Source organism: Tamandua tetradactyla, chromosome 2 (genome assembly GCF_023851605.1).
Source record: "Tamandua tetradactyla isolate mTamTet1 chromosome 2, mTamTet1.pri, whole genome shotgun sequence".
In the NCBI taxonomy this organism is placed as follows: Eukaryota; Metazoa; Chordata; class Mammalia; order Pilosa; family Myrmecophagidae; genus Tamandua; species Tamandua tetradactyla.
In genome coordinates, this window is record NC_135328.1 from 132,606,394 (window position 1) to 132,626,783 (window position 20,390).

General features: G+C 56.4%; 2 protein-coding genes across 3 annotated transcripts in view; one reads left to right on the plus strand and one right to left on the minus strand.

Annotated features, from left to right (window-relative positions):
• Positions 1-1,537, minus strand: part of BRD3OS (BRD3 opposite strand) — a 29,385-nt gene extending 27,848 nt beyond the window's left edge. The window contains exon 1 of the mRNA XM_077149054.1: positions 1,380-1,537. The gene's annotated coding sequence lies outside the window, so the exon portion shown is untranslated. The remainder of the gene's footprint in view (positions 1-1,379) is intronic.
• Positions 225-20,390, plus strand: part of VAV2 (vav guanine nucleotide exchange factor 2) — a 194,754-nt gene continuing 174,588 nt past the window's right edge. Inside the window, exon 1 of one of the 2 annotated variants that reach the window (XM_077149047.1) lies at positions 225-444. In XM_077149047.1, the coding sequence (XP_077005162.1) occupies positions 241-444 (204 nt within the window). In that variant the 5' untranslated portion in view covers positions 225-240. The remainder of the gene's footprint in view (positions 445-20,390) is intronic. The other variant, XM_077149049.1, reaches the window with a different exon arrangement.

Consider the following 20,390-nt stretch of genomic DNA (forward strand, 5'->3'; position numbering starts at 1 on the left):
GCACCCGCACGTGGGCGGGAGCGGCGACCCGCGAGCCAGAGGACAAGCCGGAGGAGCCGGAGGGGCCGGAGGGGCCGGAGGAGCCGGAGGAGCCGGAGGAGCAGGAGGAGTGAAGCGCGGCGGCGCCTCCGGACCCCGGGCCGCCCGTGAAGCCCCGCCCTAGCCGCCGAGCCCCGCGCGGGCGGGCGGGATGCCCTCCACCGCCGCACTTTAGCTCGAGCTCTGCCCTGCGCGGGCGCCATGGAGCAGTGGCGGCAGTGCGGCCGCTGGCTCATCGACTGCAAGGTCCTGCCGCCCAATCACCGGGTCGTGTGGCCCTCGGCGGTGGTCTTCGACCTGGCCCAGGCGCTGCGCGACGGCGTTCTACTGTGCCAGCTGCTGCACAACCTCTCCCCCGGCTCCATCGACCTCAAGGACATCAACTTCCGGCCGCAGATGTCCCAGGTGAGGGGCCGGGTCGCCTTGGGACCCTCCGGGGTTCGCGCCGCCCGTCGCGTGGACGCCGGGTCACCGCCGCGGGCGGCTTCACGACACCCACCTGGGCGCTGGGGCTCGGGGACATCGGCGGGAGGACGGTGTGATGGAAAGAGGGGCCGCGCGCCTCTGGGGCGCCAAGTTTACTGAAGTCTCCAGCCCCGGGCGCGCCTCTGCCGTCAGCGGGCCCTGCCCGGGGAGCGCCGGTCCTCGGGTCTGGACTCCGGCGGCGACCGCTGGCGTCCTCGGGCTTCGCGTCGGTGGCCGACGCCACGGAGGAGCAGCCGGCGTCGCCGCCCCCTGCCCGCCCCCGCCTCCTCCGGGCCTCAGGGCCGCGCAACGCCGGCAGGAGCACCCAGGCCCCTCCTCCTGGCCCTGCACCCTTTTCTCCCCCACCCGTCGGGTCCGTTAGAGTGGCCTTTGTCGCGGCGGAGGCGCGCGTGCGGCCCCCGGGCCGGGCCCGAAAATGTCCGGCCGGCTGGAGCTGCTTTTCTTGGCCCCTTAGAGGTAACCTGGCCAATACTTAAGCAGAACCGAGTCTCCCGTGGCGCCCTCGGGGGGTCACGGAACCTCCACCCCAAATGCCCTGCCAAGCGGCCAGGGAGGGAAAGGGGGGACCGTCTAAGCTCCACCGTTGCCGCCAGCCCAGAGCCTCTCCCTGGAGGTCCTTGGCGACTAGGCATAGACAGCAGCCATTCGCCAGGGGCCCAGGATGGGGAGAGGAGTGAGTCACCACTCAGCGCCGTTCCAGGGTGGGCTGTGTGGCCTCTGCCCTTTCCTAGTGATCAGTCTGGAGATGGGAGTGGTGGCGGCTCACAAAGGCCAGCCTGAGCGGGAAGGGGACTGTCCTCCCTGGGACTGTGAAGCCGGTGCCCTCTTATGCTCCTTTGCAGGTGATAACTCACCTGGGCCACCAGGTGTGTCCACTGCGAAGCACTTTCACAGGTCCAGGTCTCATCTGTCCCCACAGCCACTGCCGGGGCTGGGAAGTGCTTTCCCGGTTCTGAGAGTCGATGGGGAAGAAGGGCGGCTGCTGGTGAGAGGAGGGCGCGGCCTGGCCCCTGTGTCTGCCTCTGAGTGTGAGCAGCGGGGCTGTCCCGGCTTGCTTACTTGCTATGGGCAGGGTTTCCGGCTGCCTGGCGGGGAGGCTGTGGCCTGGGTCTGTGGGGTGGGCAGAGCCACGAGCACTGGAGCTGCCCTTTCCCAGCTGTGGTTTGGGCAGATAGTGGCTGGCTGTGGCAGGTGACTTGACCCTGTCCCTGCGCTGGGTGTGGGTGCCACGGTCTCTGCGGGTCCTGGAGCCACGGGCGGGTGGCGGGGTGGGGGCGGCAGTACTCACACGGGCGGGTAGACTCATGAGCTGGGCCCTGGCCTGGTCACTCTTTGCGGCTGGGACTGGCCACCGCCTCAACTCTCCTGCGGCCTCCTGGGGTGGGCTAGTCACAGGGACCGTCGTGTACCCGTGGCCGCCAGGATGGCTCCTTGAACCTGCATGAAAGGGATCAGAAGGGTTAGCTGGCCGGCCTCGTCGGGATATTCTCAGCTAAGGAAGCAGAGTAAGGGTCCGGGAGGGGGAGTTGGCCGTCTCTCTGTGTAGCTGCTCTTTGGCTAGGGATGAAATTTATCCACTGTGGTTTGATGACAAGAAAAATTGCAGCTGCCCATTTTTATCTATCCCATCCCGTGCTAGTTGTGATCTTGGGGAGAGGGGTGGCACCCCATTTCACACATGAGGCAGCCGAAGCTCAGAGAAGGCTGGTGACTTCTCCAGGTCACGCAGATAGTATGTAGCAAAACTAAACATGAACTTAGCCTCTCTGTCTCCCAGCACTCTTTACATAAGTTATGATTTCAAAAGACTTCCTAAGCTCTTTTTCCAGTGGATGTAACTGGCTCTGTTCAGGGATTTTCAGGGGGCAGTGGGGATGGGGAGGTGTGCAGGTTTTCCTGGGCTGGATGGGACAGGGGCATGCCCCTGTGTCCTGCAGAAGCTGGTCGCTCAGCAGGGGAGCCGGTCGGGCCCCTCTGTGAGGCAAACACATCCCTCAGGCTGTGTCTCCCCATCTCCTGGCGGATAGCTGCGTGCCGGGTACCCAGCTGATATCCCCTGTTTCCTGTGTCCCACTGGTGTCTCATGGTGACATCCTGCTTTCAGAGGACAGAGAGCTTTGGGGGCATCCTTCCCACTTTAAATTGATGTCAGCTGCGTTATTGGCCTTGAAGGCCATAATGGCACTGTGCATTTATTGAGCACCATCTGTGTACAGAGCTGGATCCTAGTAAGTGTTCACAGAGAGAACCAATGTGTCCCCTTGGCTGGGCCTTCCTGGAGCTGGCAGAATACGCTTCATTTGTTTTTTTTAATCCAAAAATGCCTGGAAGCCATCTTGGGTTTAATTAAACTAATTAGGTATGGCCACAATCTGCTTATCTTTATAAGGGAATGAGTGTGTATGGAGCAGCTTTGGTTTTGAGGTCCTGAGGATGCTAATGCAGACAAGCTGCCTCTCAGGTCTGCACTTTGAACCTGAAGGCGTGACCCATGCAGCCTTTGTCTTTCCCACACACTGGGGCGTTGTCTCCATTTAACCTGCAGAGACGCTCATCTTGGAGTGGGCTTGGGATATCTTGGGATCTTGGCCTGCCGGAGTTTGCCCCCTGTTCACACCACCAGCCTCACCTGTTCTCTGCCTCATGCCTGACATTCCAGGCTGGCCACTTTTTGACATCCCTTCCTTCTCCCATGCTCTTTCAGTCCGTGTCTGTCACATTGCTGGAAGACCCTTCCCTTCCTTTTAAACTGGTTTAGGGGCCTCCTCCTCCAGGAAGCCTCCTCTGGTTTCAACTCTCTTCCCATTGCCATGTGTCTGTAGCCTGGCACTTTTCCAGTCTTTGTCTTAATGGATGTGTTGCTTGACAGCCATATCCTTGCTGCTCGCTTTCCAAAACTCAGAAACTAGACAGGCTGAGGCCATGAAGATGCCAGCCTCCAGGTGTGGTTGTCTCCTTACAAAGACTGGGAGCCCGTCTGAGGCAGGGGCCACGCCTCATTCAGATCTGAGTCCTGCTGATCCCAGCGTCCTTTCATTCATCATTCAAGAACTTGATCCCATATTCCTTCCTCCCTTCCTTCTTTCTGGAAGTAATCCCTGAACCCCAGCCCCACGCTCCACTGGCTCTGTGCTTGGAATGAGGGCATGAGAATAGACGGCCCCAATCTACTCTCCTGAAGCAGGGACCCACATAGGTGTGGTGAGATGCTTGTCGATTGAAAAAGTGACTTTGAATAGCCAGAGGACTCTGGAAGCAGGAAGGTCCTTGGTCCAAGGGGCTGAGCTGCCCAATGCCACACTTCCTAGGAGCAGAGAAAGGAAGGCTGATTTCCAGTGAAATAAAGAATCATTGTCTTCCATTTTTGGTAGAATTTTTTTTTTTTTGTAAATCTAAGACTTAGAAAAGCTTAGGTGCTCAACAAATAACTTTTTTCTTGAGCCATTGGCGGGTAACTTGTCACTCCTGAATATTTCTGAGTGTGTTCCTGCAGAGATGTCCTAGTCCCAGTGAACACCTGTTCTGGCCGAAGTTCTGGCTTCCGAGCGATCATGTGCCGTGTTTAGTCGCCTGTCTTTCACCTCTTCAGTCTGGGACAGTTCCTCAGCCTTTCTTTGCCTTTTGGAATCTTGCCACTTTTGAAGGTTACAGGCCCATTGTGTGCAGCAAGTCTCTCTGGATGGGGTTCCTCTGAGGTCTCAGAATTAGGTTCAGGCTGCCGTCTTTGCGGGGAAAATATGGAAACAGCGATGCTGCCTTCTTCCGCGTGCAGCCTGCCAGGTGGTGCGTGATTTCCAGTTTGTCCCGTTGCTGGGGTTGAGGACTCTAATTGCTCTGTGGTGGGAGTGCTCGCCACACTCCAAGGTGAGGTTACGCCGTTCCCCTCTGTTGTAGCAAATACTTTTAAGAGGGCATTATGAGACAGTATAAATATGTTTCCCTTACCGCCCTTCTCCGCTCCCCGATCCCGCTCCCTCCCTCCCTCCCTCTTCCTTTCATTGGTTCGGTTAGGGCTTTCTATTTTATTCCATTAGTTATCATCTGTTAAATTTTCACTATTTATTTTCATGCTCAGATTGTCGCAGGTTTGACCAGTGGGCATGCTTCCAGCTGGCCTCTTCCATCAGAATTTGAGCTTGTCCTGGCTTTCTGGTGCTTCAAGGGACTGCTGGCCCCTCTTGTATGAGTCCCACCCCCAGCTCTAGAATTGGCCTTTTCTCCAGGGAGCCCTGGTTCCTTGTAGTGGACGGGGTGCTTAGAAGCCAGACCTGGGAGCTGGCTGTGCTTATTCCTGTTGGGGCACCCCCTGCTTCTAGCCTTCTCAGCCTTCTAGCCTGGGGATGGGTGGGTGGATGTACGTATGTCTTGAGTGTGTGTGGGTAAATGCACATGTATGTGTGTGTGTGTACATGTCTGTGCATGTGGGTCGTGAGTGTACACATTTACCTTTGTATTTATGTCCTTTCTATAGCAGTGCTGTTGAATAGAAATGTAGCATGAACTACGTCTGTATTTTAAAACTTCTGGAAGTCATATCAGAAAAGTAAAAAGAAACAGGCGAAATTAATTTCAGTAATGCAGTTTATTTAACCTGTGCGTTCTCATCAGGGGCAATATCATCCCCAAGGGAGGAAAATTCAAACTTTGGGGTTTATGCTTTTTGTGTGTAAAGCATAGTAGGTAAACATGCATTATGTAAACAGATACACAGTATGTGTGACATTAAAATTTTGTAAGGGTGGGCAGAGAATAAAAATGTATTTGCAAAGTCCTCTTGGGTGACTTGGAAGAAAGGAAGAAATATTTAACTTCCCCATGTGGGGAATCCCTGATATTCTCACAAGCAGTGGGGACAACCCATTCAACAGGCTGAGCCCTCAATCTTGGGGTTCGCCCCTATGAAGCTTATTCCTGCAGAGGAGAGGCTAAGCCTATGATAATTATGCCTGAGATTCACCCCCGGAGAGCTTCTCCAAGCCAGCTTGGATGGCAAACTCGCTGTCTTCCCCTCTGCGTGGGACATGACTGCCTGGGGTGTAAATCTCCCTGGCAACAGGGAACAGGACTCCCAGAGATGAGCCGAGACTTGGTGTCATTGGACTGAGAAAGCCTTCTTGACCAAAAGGGGGAAGAGAGAAATGAGACAAAATAAAGTCTCAGTGGCTGAGAGATTTCAAACAGAGTTGAGAGGTTATCCTGGAGGTTATTCTTACTCATTATATAGATATCCCTTTTTAGTTTGTGGTGTATTGGATTGACTGGAGGGAAATACTTTAAACTGTTGAGCTGTGTTCCAGTAGCCTTGTTCTTGAAGATGACTATATAACTATATTGCTTCTTATTTATTTATTTAAAAAATTTATTTATTAATTAAAAAAATTCAACAAACGAAATATAACATTAACATAGATAATCAGTAATTCACAGTATCATCACTTAGTTGCATGTTCGTCATTTCTTAGAACATTTACATCCATTCAGAAAAAGAAATAAAAAGACAATAGAAAAAGAAATAAAATGAAAACAGAAAAAGAAAAAGATTATACCTGCCATTCTAACTATATTGCTTTTACAACGTGTGATTGTGAAAACCTTGTGTCTGGTGCTCCTTTTATCCAGGATGTGGACAGATGAGTTAAAAAAAAAATAAAAGAATTAAAAATAAACAAATATAGGGATAGATAAAGGGTAAAAATCGGATAGATTGAAATACTGTAGGTCAATGAGAGGTAAGGGTAAGGGATATGGTGTGTATGTTTCTTCTTTTTATTTTTCTGGAGTTTTGCAGATGTTCTGAAAATGATCATGGTGATGAATACACAACTATGTGGTGATATTGTGAGCCATTGAGTATGAGATGGTTGGACTGTTTGTGCGTGGTTATTTCTCAAAAAAATTTATAAGGGGAAATACGGAAAATATGTCAAAAAAGACACTTGGGGGGGCAATAATGATTGAACCAAATATATCCACAGTATGGGCACTTGCATCGTGCAATGTTTGGGACACTCCGGGTGTGTAAGGGATGGCAGTGAATCTCCCACCAGCGATGTGCAGGGGAAGCCCAGGTCAGAGGACAGCAGAGGACTCCCTCGTCGGCCTGGCTGGGAGTGTCACTTGGAGGGTGGTGTTGAGCAGGATTCTGAGGACAGCAGAGGACTCCCTCGTCGGCCTGGCTGGAGTGTCACTTGGAGGGTGGTGTTGAGCAGGATTCTGAGGACAGCAGAGGACTTCCTGGTCGGCCTGGCTGGAGTGTCACTTGGAGGGTGGTGTTGAGCAGGATTCTGAGGACCGCAGAGGACTCCCTCGTTGGCCTGGCTGGAGTGTCACTTGGAGGGTGGTGTTGAGCAGGATTCTGAGGACAGCAGAGGACTCCCTTGTCGGCCTGGCTGGAGTGTCACTTGGAGGATGGTGTTGAGCAGGATTCTGAGGCCTGGGCCTGGCATCAGCAGGACAGAGCAGTTTGGCCAGATTGCACAGAGGGCATCACATGGCATTGGCATAAAGTGAATTGTTTGTGCAGTGCATCGTGATTCCCAAAAACCAGTGTTTGCCTGGGCTGGGGTCACACCGCGTCGGATGCCCTGTCCTGGTGGGGACGCTGTCCCGAGCAGCGGTGGCTCCCCCATCTGCTGCCTAGCTTTGAACATGTGACATCTCACAGTCCTGCCTGGGCGCTTGCACTTGTGCCCAGCTAGCCTGGGCCCTGGGCAGGGGCAGCCACCTCAGCTGGAGTTGGCCCCGACAAGGGTGAGTATGGACAGTGTGCCCTCTACCCCAGGGCCTCATTTGGGTCCCCTCTTGGAGGGAGGCTGCCTCGTCTTTCTGGGAAGGTGCTCCGGACGCTGCCAGGGCCCTGGGCCGGGTGGTCGGTGGTGCGAGGCCCTTTTTTGAGGTGACTTGTGGGGAGCACGTTTGTCCCTTGTCCTTTCTTCCTGTCTCTTGTGTCCAGTCCACGTCTGCAGACTAAATTTATTTCCTTCTCTCCCACCGCCCCAGTCCACCACCATCTCTCTCCAAGACCAGAGGTCAGCAAACTTTTTCTGCAAAGGACCAAGTAGTAAATATTTTAGGCTTTGCAGGCTAGACAGTCTCTGTCGCAACCACTCCCCTCTGCCCTTGTAGTGGGAAAGCAGCTGTAGCTGATATGTAAACGAGTGGGCGTGGCTGTGGACTGCATGCCGATAACATTTTATTTATGATGATGAAATGTGAATTGTGTATAATTTTCATGTGTTATGAAATACTTTCCTTTTGATTTTTTCCCCCAAGCATTAAAAAATATAAAAGCCTTCCTTATCTTGTGGGATGAACAGAGACAGGATGAGTCATTCAAAGCTCAGATCCAGGCGGTGGGCCACTCAGATCCAGGCGGGGACCACTCAGATCCAGGCAGTGGGCCACTCAGATCCAGGCGGTGGGCCACTCAGATCCAGGCGGTGGGCCACCTAGAACCGGGAGGGGGCCACTCAGAACCAGGTGCTGGGCCACTCAGAACTGGGCGGGGGCCACTCAGATCCAGGCCGTGGGCCATCCAGAACCAGATTGGAGGGGCCACTCAGATCCAGACAGTGGGCCATCCAGAACCAGGCGGTGAGCCATTCAGAGCCAGGTGCCGGGTCCCTCAGAACCGGGCAGCATGCTGAAGTCTGCAGAACCCCCTGCAAGGCTGCGCTCTGATCTCCTGCTGCCATCTGTACCCTTGGTCCCTGACAACCCCTCTCCATGAGTAAGCCTTTGAACCTTGTCCTGTCCAGTGCATCCTTGAATCGTTTCCCCCTGCCCTTTACCACACTTCAGCCATGCTGGCTACCTGCCCAGGCCTCTCACCTTTGTCTTGCGGTTCCCTCTGCCAGGCTCCCTGCTGCCAGTCTGCTTAGAGACCTGTGCCGGCCCCCGCCTACCCCCTTGGCTTTCCTCTCCCAGAGCCAGTCATGATCTGCAGTTAAGTATCCATTTATTTGGAAAGCCCTTGGGCCAAGACTTGTCAGGCAGGAAGTGCCCCATGGTCTTAAAGATTTCCCTGGGGCTGTCAAGACGTGTGCTCAGTGCTCTGTGACCCCCCCCCCCCCCAGCCCATGGAGCCACCGGTGGGGTGTCTGCTCTCAACCCTGTTTTACAGTTGAGGAAGCTGAAGTGGAGGCCTTAGCACTCGTGTCTGGAATAGCATCTGCTGTAAATAGGTACTCAAGAATTTTTAGTGAACAAAACGGACGACCTGAAATGGCAGTGGTGGAGGGTCCCTCGGCCCCCTGGGCCACGATCACGGTGTGGTGGTGGTGCTGCCACTGCGCCTGGACAGAGCCTCGGGCTCCTTCTGCAGAAAAGAGAAGGACAGTGGCTGCCCCGCAGGCCTGGGTGGAAGGATGTGGGCCTGCCAACACCCTGCTTGCTCCAGGCCCCAGAAGTCTCAGAGCACTGCATCCTACCCCAGCTGCCTGGCCCCTGGCCTCGCCTCGCTCCCTGCCTGCCCCTGCCTTTGCATCCAGAGAGAAAGCCCCCAGTGGGTGGTGCCACCCCCATCCACTGTGCCACACCCCTGGCCCCTTGGCCTCAGTAGTCAGTCTCCACTGGCCAGTAAGGAGAGGGTGGGGCTGCTGGGGCCCTGTGTATTGCAGCCGTCCTGGCAGCTCAGGGTCTGGGCAGGTGGTGGTCTGAGAAGCCTGGTGTGGTGGCTGGACAGGATGGAGGGTGGAGGAGTGGAGGGTGGGTGGGGGCTGAGGTGAGGTGGGCGGCTCTTGCACACGGTGCAGCGTTGTCGTTGCCTCTTGTCACTTGTCTGCAGAAGGAGGCTGTTCTTGGTGGGCAGATTCCAGGGACGCTGTCCCCCCACCCCAGACTGACCCACTTGGAGCCGGTGCGGTGGGCCTTGGCAACACTTAACTGCTATGCAAAAGAGGACTCTTAGTAGTCACGCTGGAACCCAGGAGCAAAGTAGAGCCTGCCGGCCACCAGGATGCCTGTTGGAAGTGTCCTCTACCTCCACGTTGCCTGTCCAAGCACTCCTGAACTTGGCAGGGCAGGGCAGCAGAAGAGAGCAGTCCTAGCCGAACGCAGGACTTGTATCTGTGTGGCTGGAGGCTGTGCTGGTGCTCAGCAGGGGGCTTGTTTACTCCCTGGGGGCCAGGCAATGATGGAGGGCTTCCTGGAGGAGGCGGCACTTGAGCAGGCCTTGAGGAATAGGTGGTTGTTCCAGGTCGAGGGCTCTGTATGGGCACAGGTTTGGAGGAGGCCCTGGTCTGCCCCTTGCCTCTCCCATGTTGTCACCGGGTCCTACTGACAGCGCTGCAGGAGCAGACCAGAGGGCAGCTTACGTGGCGGGCAGCAGTGTGCCATGGCTGCTCACCTGAGCCTGCCCTGACCAGCCTGGACTGTGGGCTCCCTGTGTTCTTTCCTCCCTCCCAGCCACCCCCTGCAGATGATGAAACCGAGTCTCAGAGAGTTGGCGTGATAGAAGTTTCCAGAGACAGTGGCTACACGTGATGGCCCTCTGGGCAGCATGGGCAGGCTGATGGGAATGTACCATTGGTCATTGTGGGGTTCGGGTTGGAGGGCCCAGTCTCCGGGGAGGAAACTTATTGTGGGGACCCTCTCCCCTGCCCAGGGTAGGCTGCAAAGGCAGTGAAAGCTGAATCCCCTGGTTCTGCCTGGACCGTGCCCTGGTCCAGGAGGGCTTGTTTCTGGGGGCCTCTGAGCTCCAGCACTGGCACCTCCCTGGGCCTTGGGAGGCCCTGCAGGGCGTCCAGCTGGGGCAGCTCTGCCCTGGCTAGTGGTGAGGGGACAGGTGAGGGCATTGGTTGAGGTCACTCAGCTGGTTGGGGGCAGAGGCTTCCTGCCCTCCAGCACAGGTCTCTGGGCCTCAGGCGCTCTGTTCCTTCTCCTCCCTCCCTCCGTCAGTGAAACAGGCCCTTGGTTCAGCCCCTGAATGTTTGGGCAGACTGGGGGATGGAGCCCAGTGCTGGTGTCCAGTGCTGGCCCCAGCTCTGCTCACCTTCCCTTCTGGCTGTGTGGCTGCAGCGCCTGCTCCCCTCACCTAACCCCAGGCCTGTCCCCTCACCTAACCCCAGGCCTGTCCCCTCACCTGCCCCAGGCCTGTCCCCTCACCTAACCCCAGGCCTGTCCCCTCACCTAACCCTGGCCTGTCCCCTCACCTGCCCCGGGCCTGTCCCCTCACCTGCCCCTGGCCTGTCCCCTCACTTGCCCCTGGCCTGTCCCCTCACCTAACCCCAGGCCTGTCCCCTCACCTAACCCTGGCCTGTCCCCTCACCTGCCCCAGGCCTGTCCCCTCACCTAACCCTGGCCTGTCCCCTCACCTGCCCCAGGCCTGTCCCCTCACCTGCCCCTGGCCTGTCCCCTCACCTGCCCCAGGCCTGTCCCCTCACCTGCCCCTGGCCTGTCCCCTCACCTAACCCCAGGCATGTCCCCTCACCTAACCCTGGCCTGTCCCCTCACCTGCCCCAGGCCTGTCCCCTCACCTAACCCTGGCCTGTCCCCTCACCTGCCCCAGGCCTGTCCCCTCACCTGCCCCTGGCCTGTCCCCTCACCTGCCCCAGGCCTGTCCCCTCACCTGCCCCTGGCCTGTCCCCTCACCCCCTCACCTAACCTCAGACCTGTCCCCTCACCTGCCCCTGGCCTGTCCCCTCACCTAACCCCAGGCCTGTCCCCTCACCTGCCCCTGGCCTGTCCCCTCACCTAACCCCAGGCCTGTCCCCTCATCTGCCCCTGGCCTGTCCCCTCACCTGCCCCTGGCCTGTCCCCTCACCTAACCCCAGGCCTGTCCCCTCACCTGCCCCTGGCCTGTCCCCTCACCTAACCCCAGGCCTGTCCCCTCACCTGCCCCTGGCCTGTCCTTTCACCTGCTCCCAGTGGTGGAGAAGCCCATGCCACTGCTTACTGAGCTCCTGCGTGCCAAGTAAGTATCTGTGGCATTTGGTGCTGGACAGACAGAAAGCCCTGTCCTTGCATTGCTGACCTCTGTGGGGTCAGACGCGTGCCTGGTGGGTGAAGAAAGGTGACCCTTTTAGATACAGGGAGAGAAAGGAAGCAGGCTGGGGGCTGCTGTCCAGGTAAAACAACCTCTGCCAAGCCCATGGGCTGCCCTCCTTCCCCCTGCCCGCCCTCCCTAAGAGTCATTTCAGCTCAGTGAGTGGAATTGGGCCAAGCAGACTTAAGTACAGTTTTGGTAAGGCATGCTGAGATGGGGGCGTAGATCCTGCAGGCAGTCAGGGGCTCATCACGGGCCCGAGGGCCCGCTGTGGGCTCCAGTGGGGGGCCAGGTCGGCAGGCCCTCGCTGGTGCCTCCTCACCGGGCCCGGGTTTGAGAGCCACTGTGGCGTTCGCTTTGTGTCTCTCCTGGTGCTGCTTAACTTCCTTGCAGCAGAGTTGACAGGGCGGGGAAGGCTGACCCCCACCCTGCCGACATCCTCTGTCCGAGTTCCGGATAGCTGTGCGGCATCCGCTCCTTCCTGGTGGCCCCTGCCCTCCTCCAGGCCCCACCCCCCATGCTGAGCCCCCTCCTGGGACCTCCTTCCCCTCCCTGGGCGCGGGGGCCAGACAAGCACAGGCCTGGACTCCCAGACCTGGGCGCCCCAGCCCCCAGACCCCTCGGGCTGCGTGGCTGCACCTCTCTGGGCGCTGCTTTCCTCATCCATCCAGGGAGTCCCCCAGAGGCCTGATTCAAGGGACAGGGGCCCCAGGACCCTCCGGCCAGGGCTGGACATGCCGACGGCTCCGCCACCCTGTGGAGTGTGGCTGTGGGTTCCCGTGCTGTCCCTAGGGCCCCCACTGTGGGTTACCCGTTCAGGGCGGGCCTCTGGCTTCTGCCTGGACGTGCCCATGCTCTGCATGCTCACTGGACACGCCTGGCAGGAGTGGCCCGTGTCTGGGGTGGGGGGTCCCAGCACCCTCCAACCTGCATGAAAACTGGATTCAGAAGCTGGTCTGGTGGGCCCCCACTCAGCTTGGACGAGTCCCCCACCTTGGGAAACCGCGGGTCAGCCTCTAAACTCCGTGCTCTGGGGGCACGTTTGGTCAGTGTTGGGCAGGGACCGCGACTGTTTGGTTTCTGAAGTCAGGAAGTAAACAGGAATAACCCACACAGGGCTGCCAGGGGGGCAGGAGGCTGCACCATGTGTGCCCAAGCCCCCGAGGGGACACAGCCTGGCTGCCCTGTGGTTTCGCCTTTCAGGCTCTGGGGAGTGCGTGTCAGGATGTTTCAGACATTGCTTTTTTAATTTAGGAATTAAAAAAATATATATTTTTTGAGAAATATCCACACATGTACAGTCCAACCACATTATACCATCATTGGCTCACAGAATCATCACATAGTTGTGTATTCTTCACCATGATTGTTTTTAGAGCATTTGAATCAACTCAGAAAAAAAATAAAAACAAACAAAAAAGAACTTATGTATCCCATGTCCCTTGCTGCTCCCTCTTACTGACCCGCAGTATTTCAACCTACCCAATTTTCACCTTTTATCTCCCCCATTATTTATTTATCCTATTTTTTACTCATCTGTCCATACCCTGGATCAAAGGAGCATCAGACACAAAGTTTTCACAATCACAGTCACACTGTAAAAGTTAGATCGTTATATGATCTTCAAGACTCAAGGCTGTTGAACACAGCTCAGCAGTCTCAGGTGCTTCCCTCCAGCCTCTCCAATACACCATAAACTGAAAAGGGACATCTGTATAATGCATAAGAATAACTCCAGGACAACCTCTTGATTCTGTTTGAAATCTCTCAGCCACTGAAACTTTATTTTATCTCATTTCTCTCTTTCCCCTTTTGGTCAAGAAGGCTTTCTCAGTCCCATGATGCTGGGTCCCGGCTCATCCCGGGGGTTCTGTCCCATGTTGCCAGGGAGTTTTACACCCCTAGGAGTCCTGTCCCACGTAGGGAGGGAGGCCACATCTGAGCAACAAAAGAGGTTTGAGACACCACCCCCTCCCCACGGCACCCGGGCACAGTCAGCGTGGCACATCGCAGCTCAGTCCAGGCCCTGGCTTCACTGCTGACCAGTGCATGGCCTCGAACTCTGTTTCCTCCTCAGTCGAGTGGGGGTAAAGACAGCATTGCCCTGTGGGTTTGGGAGGAACGCAGGGACATTCACGCCGCACAGGGCAAGGGAGCCCTCAGACCGGGGCTCGTGGTAGGTAGCCAGGGCCTTGGGGCGGCATACGACTTTGCCGGCCCTTTCCTCCCTAGAACGCACTAGAATTGTTTTTTTTGCATGGGCAGCACCGGAAACTAGAATTTGTATTTTATGATTGGGTGGGTGTAACGGTGGCTATGTTGTCGTTATAAACTGAAATGCCGTCTTTGCCCTAACACGCTCCTGTGGGCTCCGGCGCTGTCGTCCTGCGCAGGTCACCGGCTTCTCTCCAGGCAGGATGGAGGAGGGGCAGCGAGACTGGATGAGCAAGCAGCTGGGCTTGTGTCCCGTCGTTGGCGTGTATCGGTTGTGTGTTTGGGGCACATCCAGTCGTCTCCCGAGCCTCGTTTTCCTGCCTGTGAATTGGGGGTGACAGTGAGGTTGATGATAATTGCTTCTGCCTCACTCTTTTGAAAACTGGAGGGGCCCTTGTGGGGGGTACACACTGCCCAGAGTCTGCCAGGAGGGTCTCAGTGGGTCAGGAACAGGAGGCCTCGTAGGTGATGAGCCTGGAGAAGTTGGGGGGCTGGGAGCTCCCACTTAGCGTCTGCGTCCCTATGTAGGAAGGGGATGGGCAAGGACGGGCCTGATGAAAACCTGAGAGAGTGGGGATTCTTGGAGGAAGCCGTGAAGCGGAGGCCCTGTGTGCTGTCTTGCCCCTTTAAGGTGGGACCCCTGGCATCTGCGGGGTGCAAGCTTTTCTTGAGTGGGGAGGAGGACCGTGCTAAGAGTGCCACTTTCTAAGTCCAGCTTTGCAGCCCAGCCTTGCTAATGTGTGCTGTCAGGCAAATGGCCTCGGTTTCCCCATTTCTGTGGTGCAGTGTGGGGGCCTCTGTCTGGGGTAGCTGTGTCCACTCACAGCAGCGGCTGCTGGTGTTACTGCAGCTGCCCCTGCTACCCGTCATTTCACCCGCGTCTGAGCTCCTAGGAGCGCCTACTCCCGAGGGTGTCACGTGGTGTGTCCTGAGCCCTTCCTGGACCAAGGACCTGGAAGCGGGAGGAGATGGGAATGAGCTGCCTTGGGAGCCATTCATCCATCCCTGGCCGGCTCTGCTGGCTCTAGGGTCCCCGCCAGGCCCATGCCTCCCGCCTCTCCTGGGGTCTCTGCCTGCTGTATGGGGCAGGGAGCAGGCTGCACTGCTCAGGGAATGAATGGGCACATATTTCTATCTCCTGGCACCCTTGTTTCTAGCAGTGGAACGCGGGGTCCAGGCTTGGCATGTAGCAGAAAAGAGCACCAAGCCAGACCCCACGCATGGCCGGGAGTGCACGGTCAGCTTTTTACCTGGGAGGGGTGTGAGTGGATGGCCAGGGCAGAGCTGTGGCTTCTGGGAGCGTGTGTCCTCAGGCTGCATGGCAGGGCTAGCCGGGTCTCAGCACAGTCAGCCTTCCTGGGGGGAGTGGCATGTTGGTTGAGGCTCCTGGGGGGCAGGAGTCAGCCAGGTGAAGGTGGGAAGGGGTGGGGAAGAGTGGTCTAGAAGGGTCTGCAGTCTGCAGCCCCCGTCCTCGTCACACACAGGTATGCCACCTGCTGCCCCTGCCGGTTCCAGTTTCTTCCTTTCTTGTTCTTCCTGCTGAACGTGATGCTTTTTCCCAGTGCCACGTTACCTCTGCCCAGCGGACACAGCTCCACAGGAACCGGGTGGGACGGGGTGCTCTCCCGACCGTCGGGGTCTGCCGTTGGTTTTCCCCCTCGGGGCTCAGGTGGGCATGTGCCCCGTGCTGGGGTCAAGGACAGCATCCCACTGGCCACACTGGGAGCCGCCCTGGTGGGCTGAGGATGAGGCGGAACCAGCTGGGAGGAAAAGGGACGTCCCTTTGAGCTCCTCCTCGCCTCTGCAGGGTGTGTGTGGCCCAGCTCTGCGGCTGGTGGCACAGCCGAGGTTGAAGTTTTGTGTCTTCCCTGGGACTAGGTGTGCGTGTGTGTGTAACTGGGTCCGACTGGGTGTGGGGTTGGGAGGCCCCGTGTGGTCTACTGGCCTGCACTGGGAGCCTCCGGCCAGGGGCTCCTCTCTGTGCTTCCGCCAGCTCCTCATCTGGGTGGTGTGGGGCTTGTGTCCATCTTTTAGAGAGGCCAAGGGCTCTGGGATTGGACCTGGGTCGCCCCTCCTGCTGCCGGGAAGCCCTGGCTGACCTCGCCGCAGTGACTGGGGGCACCCAGAGGTACAGGTGGCTCTGGGGATGGCCAGGACCTGTGGCCGTGGCCCTCCCGCCTGGGGCCTCTGCCTGTGCCACTGACGGCTGTCTTAGGCAGTGTGGGGGGCCTGGCGCCCCGGCAGGAGTCCACAGCATCTGTCCCTGTCTCGCCACGCACAGCCCTGATTCTGCTTTGTCGTCGGGGGGAGCAGGCCCGGCCCCTGGGTTTCTCGTGCTGGCCAGGGATCGGCCGAGAGCGCCCGGCCTCCGCAGTTCTCGTGGGTACGACGGAGTCACCGTCCCACAGGGCCAGCCCAGGCTGCACTCGGGACTGTGTGCCGAGGCCGAGAAAGGTCCCAATTAGCCAAATATCAGAGGCTCCCCACCGTGGCCAGCCACACGGCCCCGGCTTTCTGAGAAGGGCCGGCCAGACCCCGTGACAGCCCGTTGCAAAGGACTTGTCATTACCCCATTTGAAAGCTGGGGAAACTGAGGCTCAGGGAGTGCAGGGCTCTTGTCTGCATCGCCCGGGAGGGGGTGGAGGTAGCAGTCCCCTGGCCAGCAGGCCCCGGGGCGCTGGGATTTATGGCCACGTAGACACATGAGTCGACATTTCATGTGCCCGCAAGCATCTTTTTTCCCTTAACCCATGTGCGTAACGACTGTTTTTTCCCAAAAAGGGATGACAGAATTTTCACACACCACTCCCTCCTCATGTAAATAAACCTTGGGAGAAATTGGCCTGTCATCACTCATCTCTTTGGGTGTATTTTGTGCTAATTTAGCTGCTTAAATGAAACATCTGTTAGCCAGGGTAGCTCAGGGCTGGACGCCAGAGCTGTGCATGGGGAGCAGGGGAGGGGCTCATGTTAGGGGTTCGCTCCGCAGATCAGATCCATGCCTGGAGGGGCGTTGGGCACCCAGAGGTGTAGGCGACAGGGGCGTTGGGGGCCAAAGCCTGTGCATGTGGACCCTAGTGTTCTTGGGAGAGCTGCCCAGTTTGCAGCTGAGCAGACAGCAGTAGTGGCTCTGAGTGCAGGAGGTGCTCGGCCCTTCTCCGCTGGTCTGGAGTCGGCTGGGCTGGAGAGGTAGTAACTGGTGGGGCTCAAGGTAGAAGCTGCCGGCACATCCGCAGCCCTGCCCGAGCTCAGCCCTGCCTGGCCGCGTGTGCCATGGGCGAGTGGCCTCATCCCCGTGCTCCCAGTCACCATGGCTTATTGGTAAGTTGGGGCCCCTGTGGAGTACTGGCGAGGGACTAGGCGTACGTGCATGGGTGTGGCTTTCACACCCACTTCAGAAACCACCCTTTTTGTGAAATTCATTTTCAGGCCTGGCGGGTAACGATTTTTATCTGAGTCACCATGTAGTGTCAAAGTGGTGGCATATGTGGGCTCTGAGCATGGGACAGGTCGTTCTGGCCCTAGGCCTTGGCTTTCTGTAGCTGGGGTGTCCCCTTCCCTAGTCCTTGGACCTCCTAGGGCTTGAGAGGAGGGAGCTGCAGGGTCTCTGCTGCCCCTGGTCTCGGAGACCTTCCTTCCTGCCTTTCTGTTGGAACCATGCTCTTCCTTTAAAGCCAGGTAGACATCTCATCTCCTCCAGGCTGTCTTCCTGGATTTCACCAGCCTTTCTTGTGATTCTCACAGGTTGTCCAGACTGTCCGCCTTGCAGAGAGCATTATTAAGTGGTGACTTGTGAGTGATTGGCCCTCGGGGCGAAGAGAAGGCCCTTGAGACCTGGTCTGTCCTTGAAGAGTGGGAGGGAGAGTGAAGAAGTGCCAACACCACGGGGAGCCCATCGGGTGGGTGGGGAGGGTGGGAGCCTAAGGGGAGGAGGTCCTGACCACCCAGCATGTTCAGGGGAGGTGCTGGGACTCTGCTGCTGCCTCGAAGGAGCTGTGGGTGGTCAGGGGAGGCACCAAGAGCCATGGATGGGGCTGGTGGGAAAGTGGTGCGCTCAGACTTGGCTGTAGGAAGTTCCCGGGGGCTGCAGGTCTGGGGAGGGGTTGGAGTGCAGGTCTGCAGCTGGAGGCTGTGGTGGATGTGGCTGCCAGGCAGGAAAACTGAGTGGGCCTGAACTGGGGGACCGGGGCGGGGAATGGCACAGAGCAGAAGGACATGGCCGGGTGGAGAGGGCGCGGGGTCGGTTGGACAGAGATGATGAAGGTACCCAGAAGCCTGGCTCTGGCTGGGCGGTGGGTGCTGGAGCCCACCCTGAGGGACACCCTTGGGTGTGAAAGCTTTGCCCCCTGGGATCAGGATCTGCCACCGACAGGTGGTGGGGCTGCTGAGTCTCCAGGTGTGCCGGATTCCAGGTGTGCCCTGAGTACTGCTGGGCTAAGGGCTGCCCCAGCCTGGGGTAGCCCACGTGGCAGGCTCCTGCGGAGCCCAGTCCATGCCAGCACCTGATCATTCCAGGTTTTGCTGCTCCGTTTTGCCTTCAGAAGCAAACAGTTTATTCAAAGGTTATGAGCACATGCCAGTGTCCGTTTCCTGCGGCGACTCTCAGAGTCGAACTCTTGGAGGAAGTTAAGTCAGCCGTGGGCTTCTCTGGGGGCAAGGTGCCCTTTCCCGAGACCCCCCCACCGGAGGACCTTAACACCCCAAAGCGCCATGTCTGTTATTATTATTATTTTTTAAGTTTGTAAGTTATTTTCTTTGTTTAATAACAGCCAAAATTGTGCCTATAATAATGTCGCTGTCACTAACTTACATGTATTTTTGAACCTGACATTACTTATAAACATGGATGAGCATAATTTTTACGAAGGAAAAATTCTTGAGCTGTAACATAAAATCCAACACATGCTGTACATAGTACACATGATGAGCCGAGGGTATGCCAAGACTGCTCTAAGAAAATGGCAGCAGTGTATCCAGAACGTCACGTGGAGGGATTCGTACTAGTACGTCCTAAACTTCTGTCTTGATAAAACACTGACGATACAGCTGATGTCTGTTCCCAAATGAAACCACTAGCCCGGGAGATGCCAGGCTCAAATCAAAGAAGTAAGGTCCCAGCCGGGTACACATTTTAGATAGTAATAAAATTATGACTTGTAAACAAAACACTGTCAGGACTCTGATGAGTAGAAACACTGGAAAATCTCTGGGGACTTTCCACAAAGCATTCTAAGGAGGGCAGCTGAGCATCTCTTCTGGGTTCAGAAGACTGAGCAGCTCTACCCGTGAAACTTATCAATAGTAACATTAATTAATAAAATCTAACCATTTCCAACACCTCTTGGTTAGAATGCCGTGTAATCAACCAAAGCATGTAACCAGTGGTTCACAGTAGCATCATGTGGCTGTGCGTTTATCACAATCGGCTTTTTTTTTTTTACATGGGCAGGCACCGGGAATCGAACCCCAGGTCCTCTGGCCTGGCAGGCGAGGATTCTTGCCTGCTGAGCCCCCGTGGCCCTTTTCTTTCTTTCTTTTTTATGAGAAATAACACATATGTAAAAAAGCAGTACATTTCAAAGCACATTGCAGCAGTAAGTTGTAGAACCGATTTCCGCGTCTGTTATTTTTAGCGGCTTTTGCCTGCCGAAAGGAGTTTTTCTCAAAGAAGGGCATTGGCTCTGATCGATTGTTTTGGAACCTTTGTTGCTATCGATTTGTGAAGCTTCCGTCGGGAAGCGCACGGGGCGGGCTCTGCTGAGGGGAGCTGGCGCGCCTGGTTACTTTTTCCAGCCAGCAGCATGCTGCGACCCCAGGCAGTCAAGCTGACCACAGGCCTGTGGGGGCAGCCGTGTGGGGCCTGGAGCTCGGAGGCTCCCCAATTCTTGGGGAGGGGCTGCCGAGGGGGTGCCCTCTCCCGGCCACCCTCCCTCTGTTCCTGGCACAGCTGCGAGGCAGCGTGTGCAGAGGTTGACCCAGCGGCCGAGAGAGGAAGGGGACGGATGCATCCTCTGCTTTGGTTAGGGTCACTCTGCCTGCTTGGGAACCTGGCTTTATCTGGCCCCCTGGGGTGACCACGGTGGCAGGCACTGTCCCCAAGCTCATGCCTCTGCTTTGCCCAGTCTTGGCATGAAGGCTCCGGGCCCTTGAGGACAGGGGTCTCTATGAATCACTCTTGCCTTCTTGTGGACTTTGCTTTTTCCTAACCCTTCAAGATGTATTTTTAATAGTATTAAAGTATCCCAAATATTACAGGTTTATTGCAGAAATCACAGACATGCTCTCTCTCTCTGTTTCTTAAAACTTCCTAGTGTTTTTACGCCTAGAGGGAAATCCTTCACATGTAATTGTGCACACACTACTCTGTTTACATGATAGGGTCATGTGGTACCATTTGGGAGCCTGCTTTTCTCTTTCCCATGCCTGCCCAGATGACTTTCTGTGTGGGTTTTTTTTTTTTTTTTAATACAGAAAGAGCATGCAGAAAATACACAGTTCCCATACAGCACCCCGTTTTTTTTTTGTTTTTTTTTTTTGGCTTTTAAAAAGGGGAATTTAATAAATTGCTAGTTTACAGTTCTGAGGCTGAGAAAACGTCCCAATTAAAACAAGTCTATAGAAATGTCCAATCAAAGGCATCCAGGGAAAGATACCTTGGTTCAACACG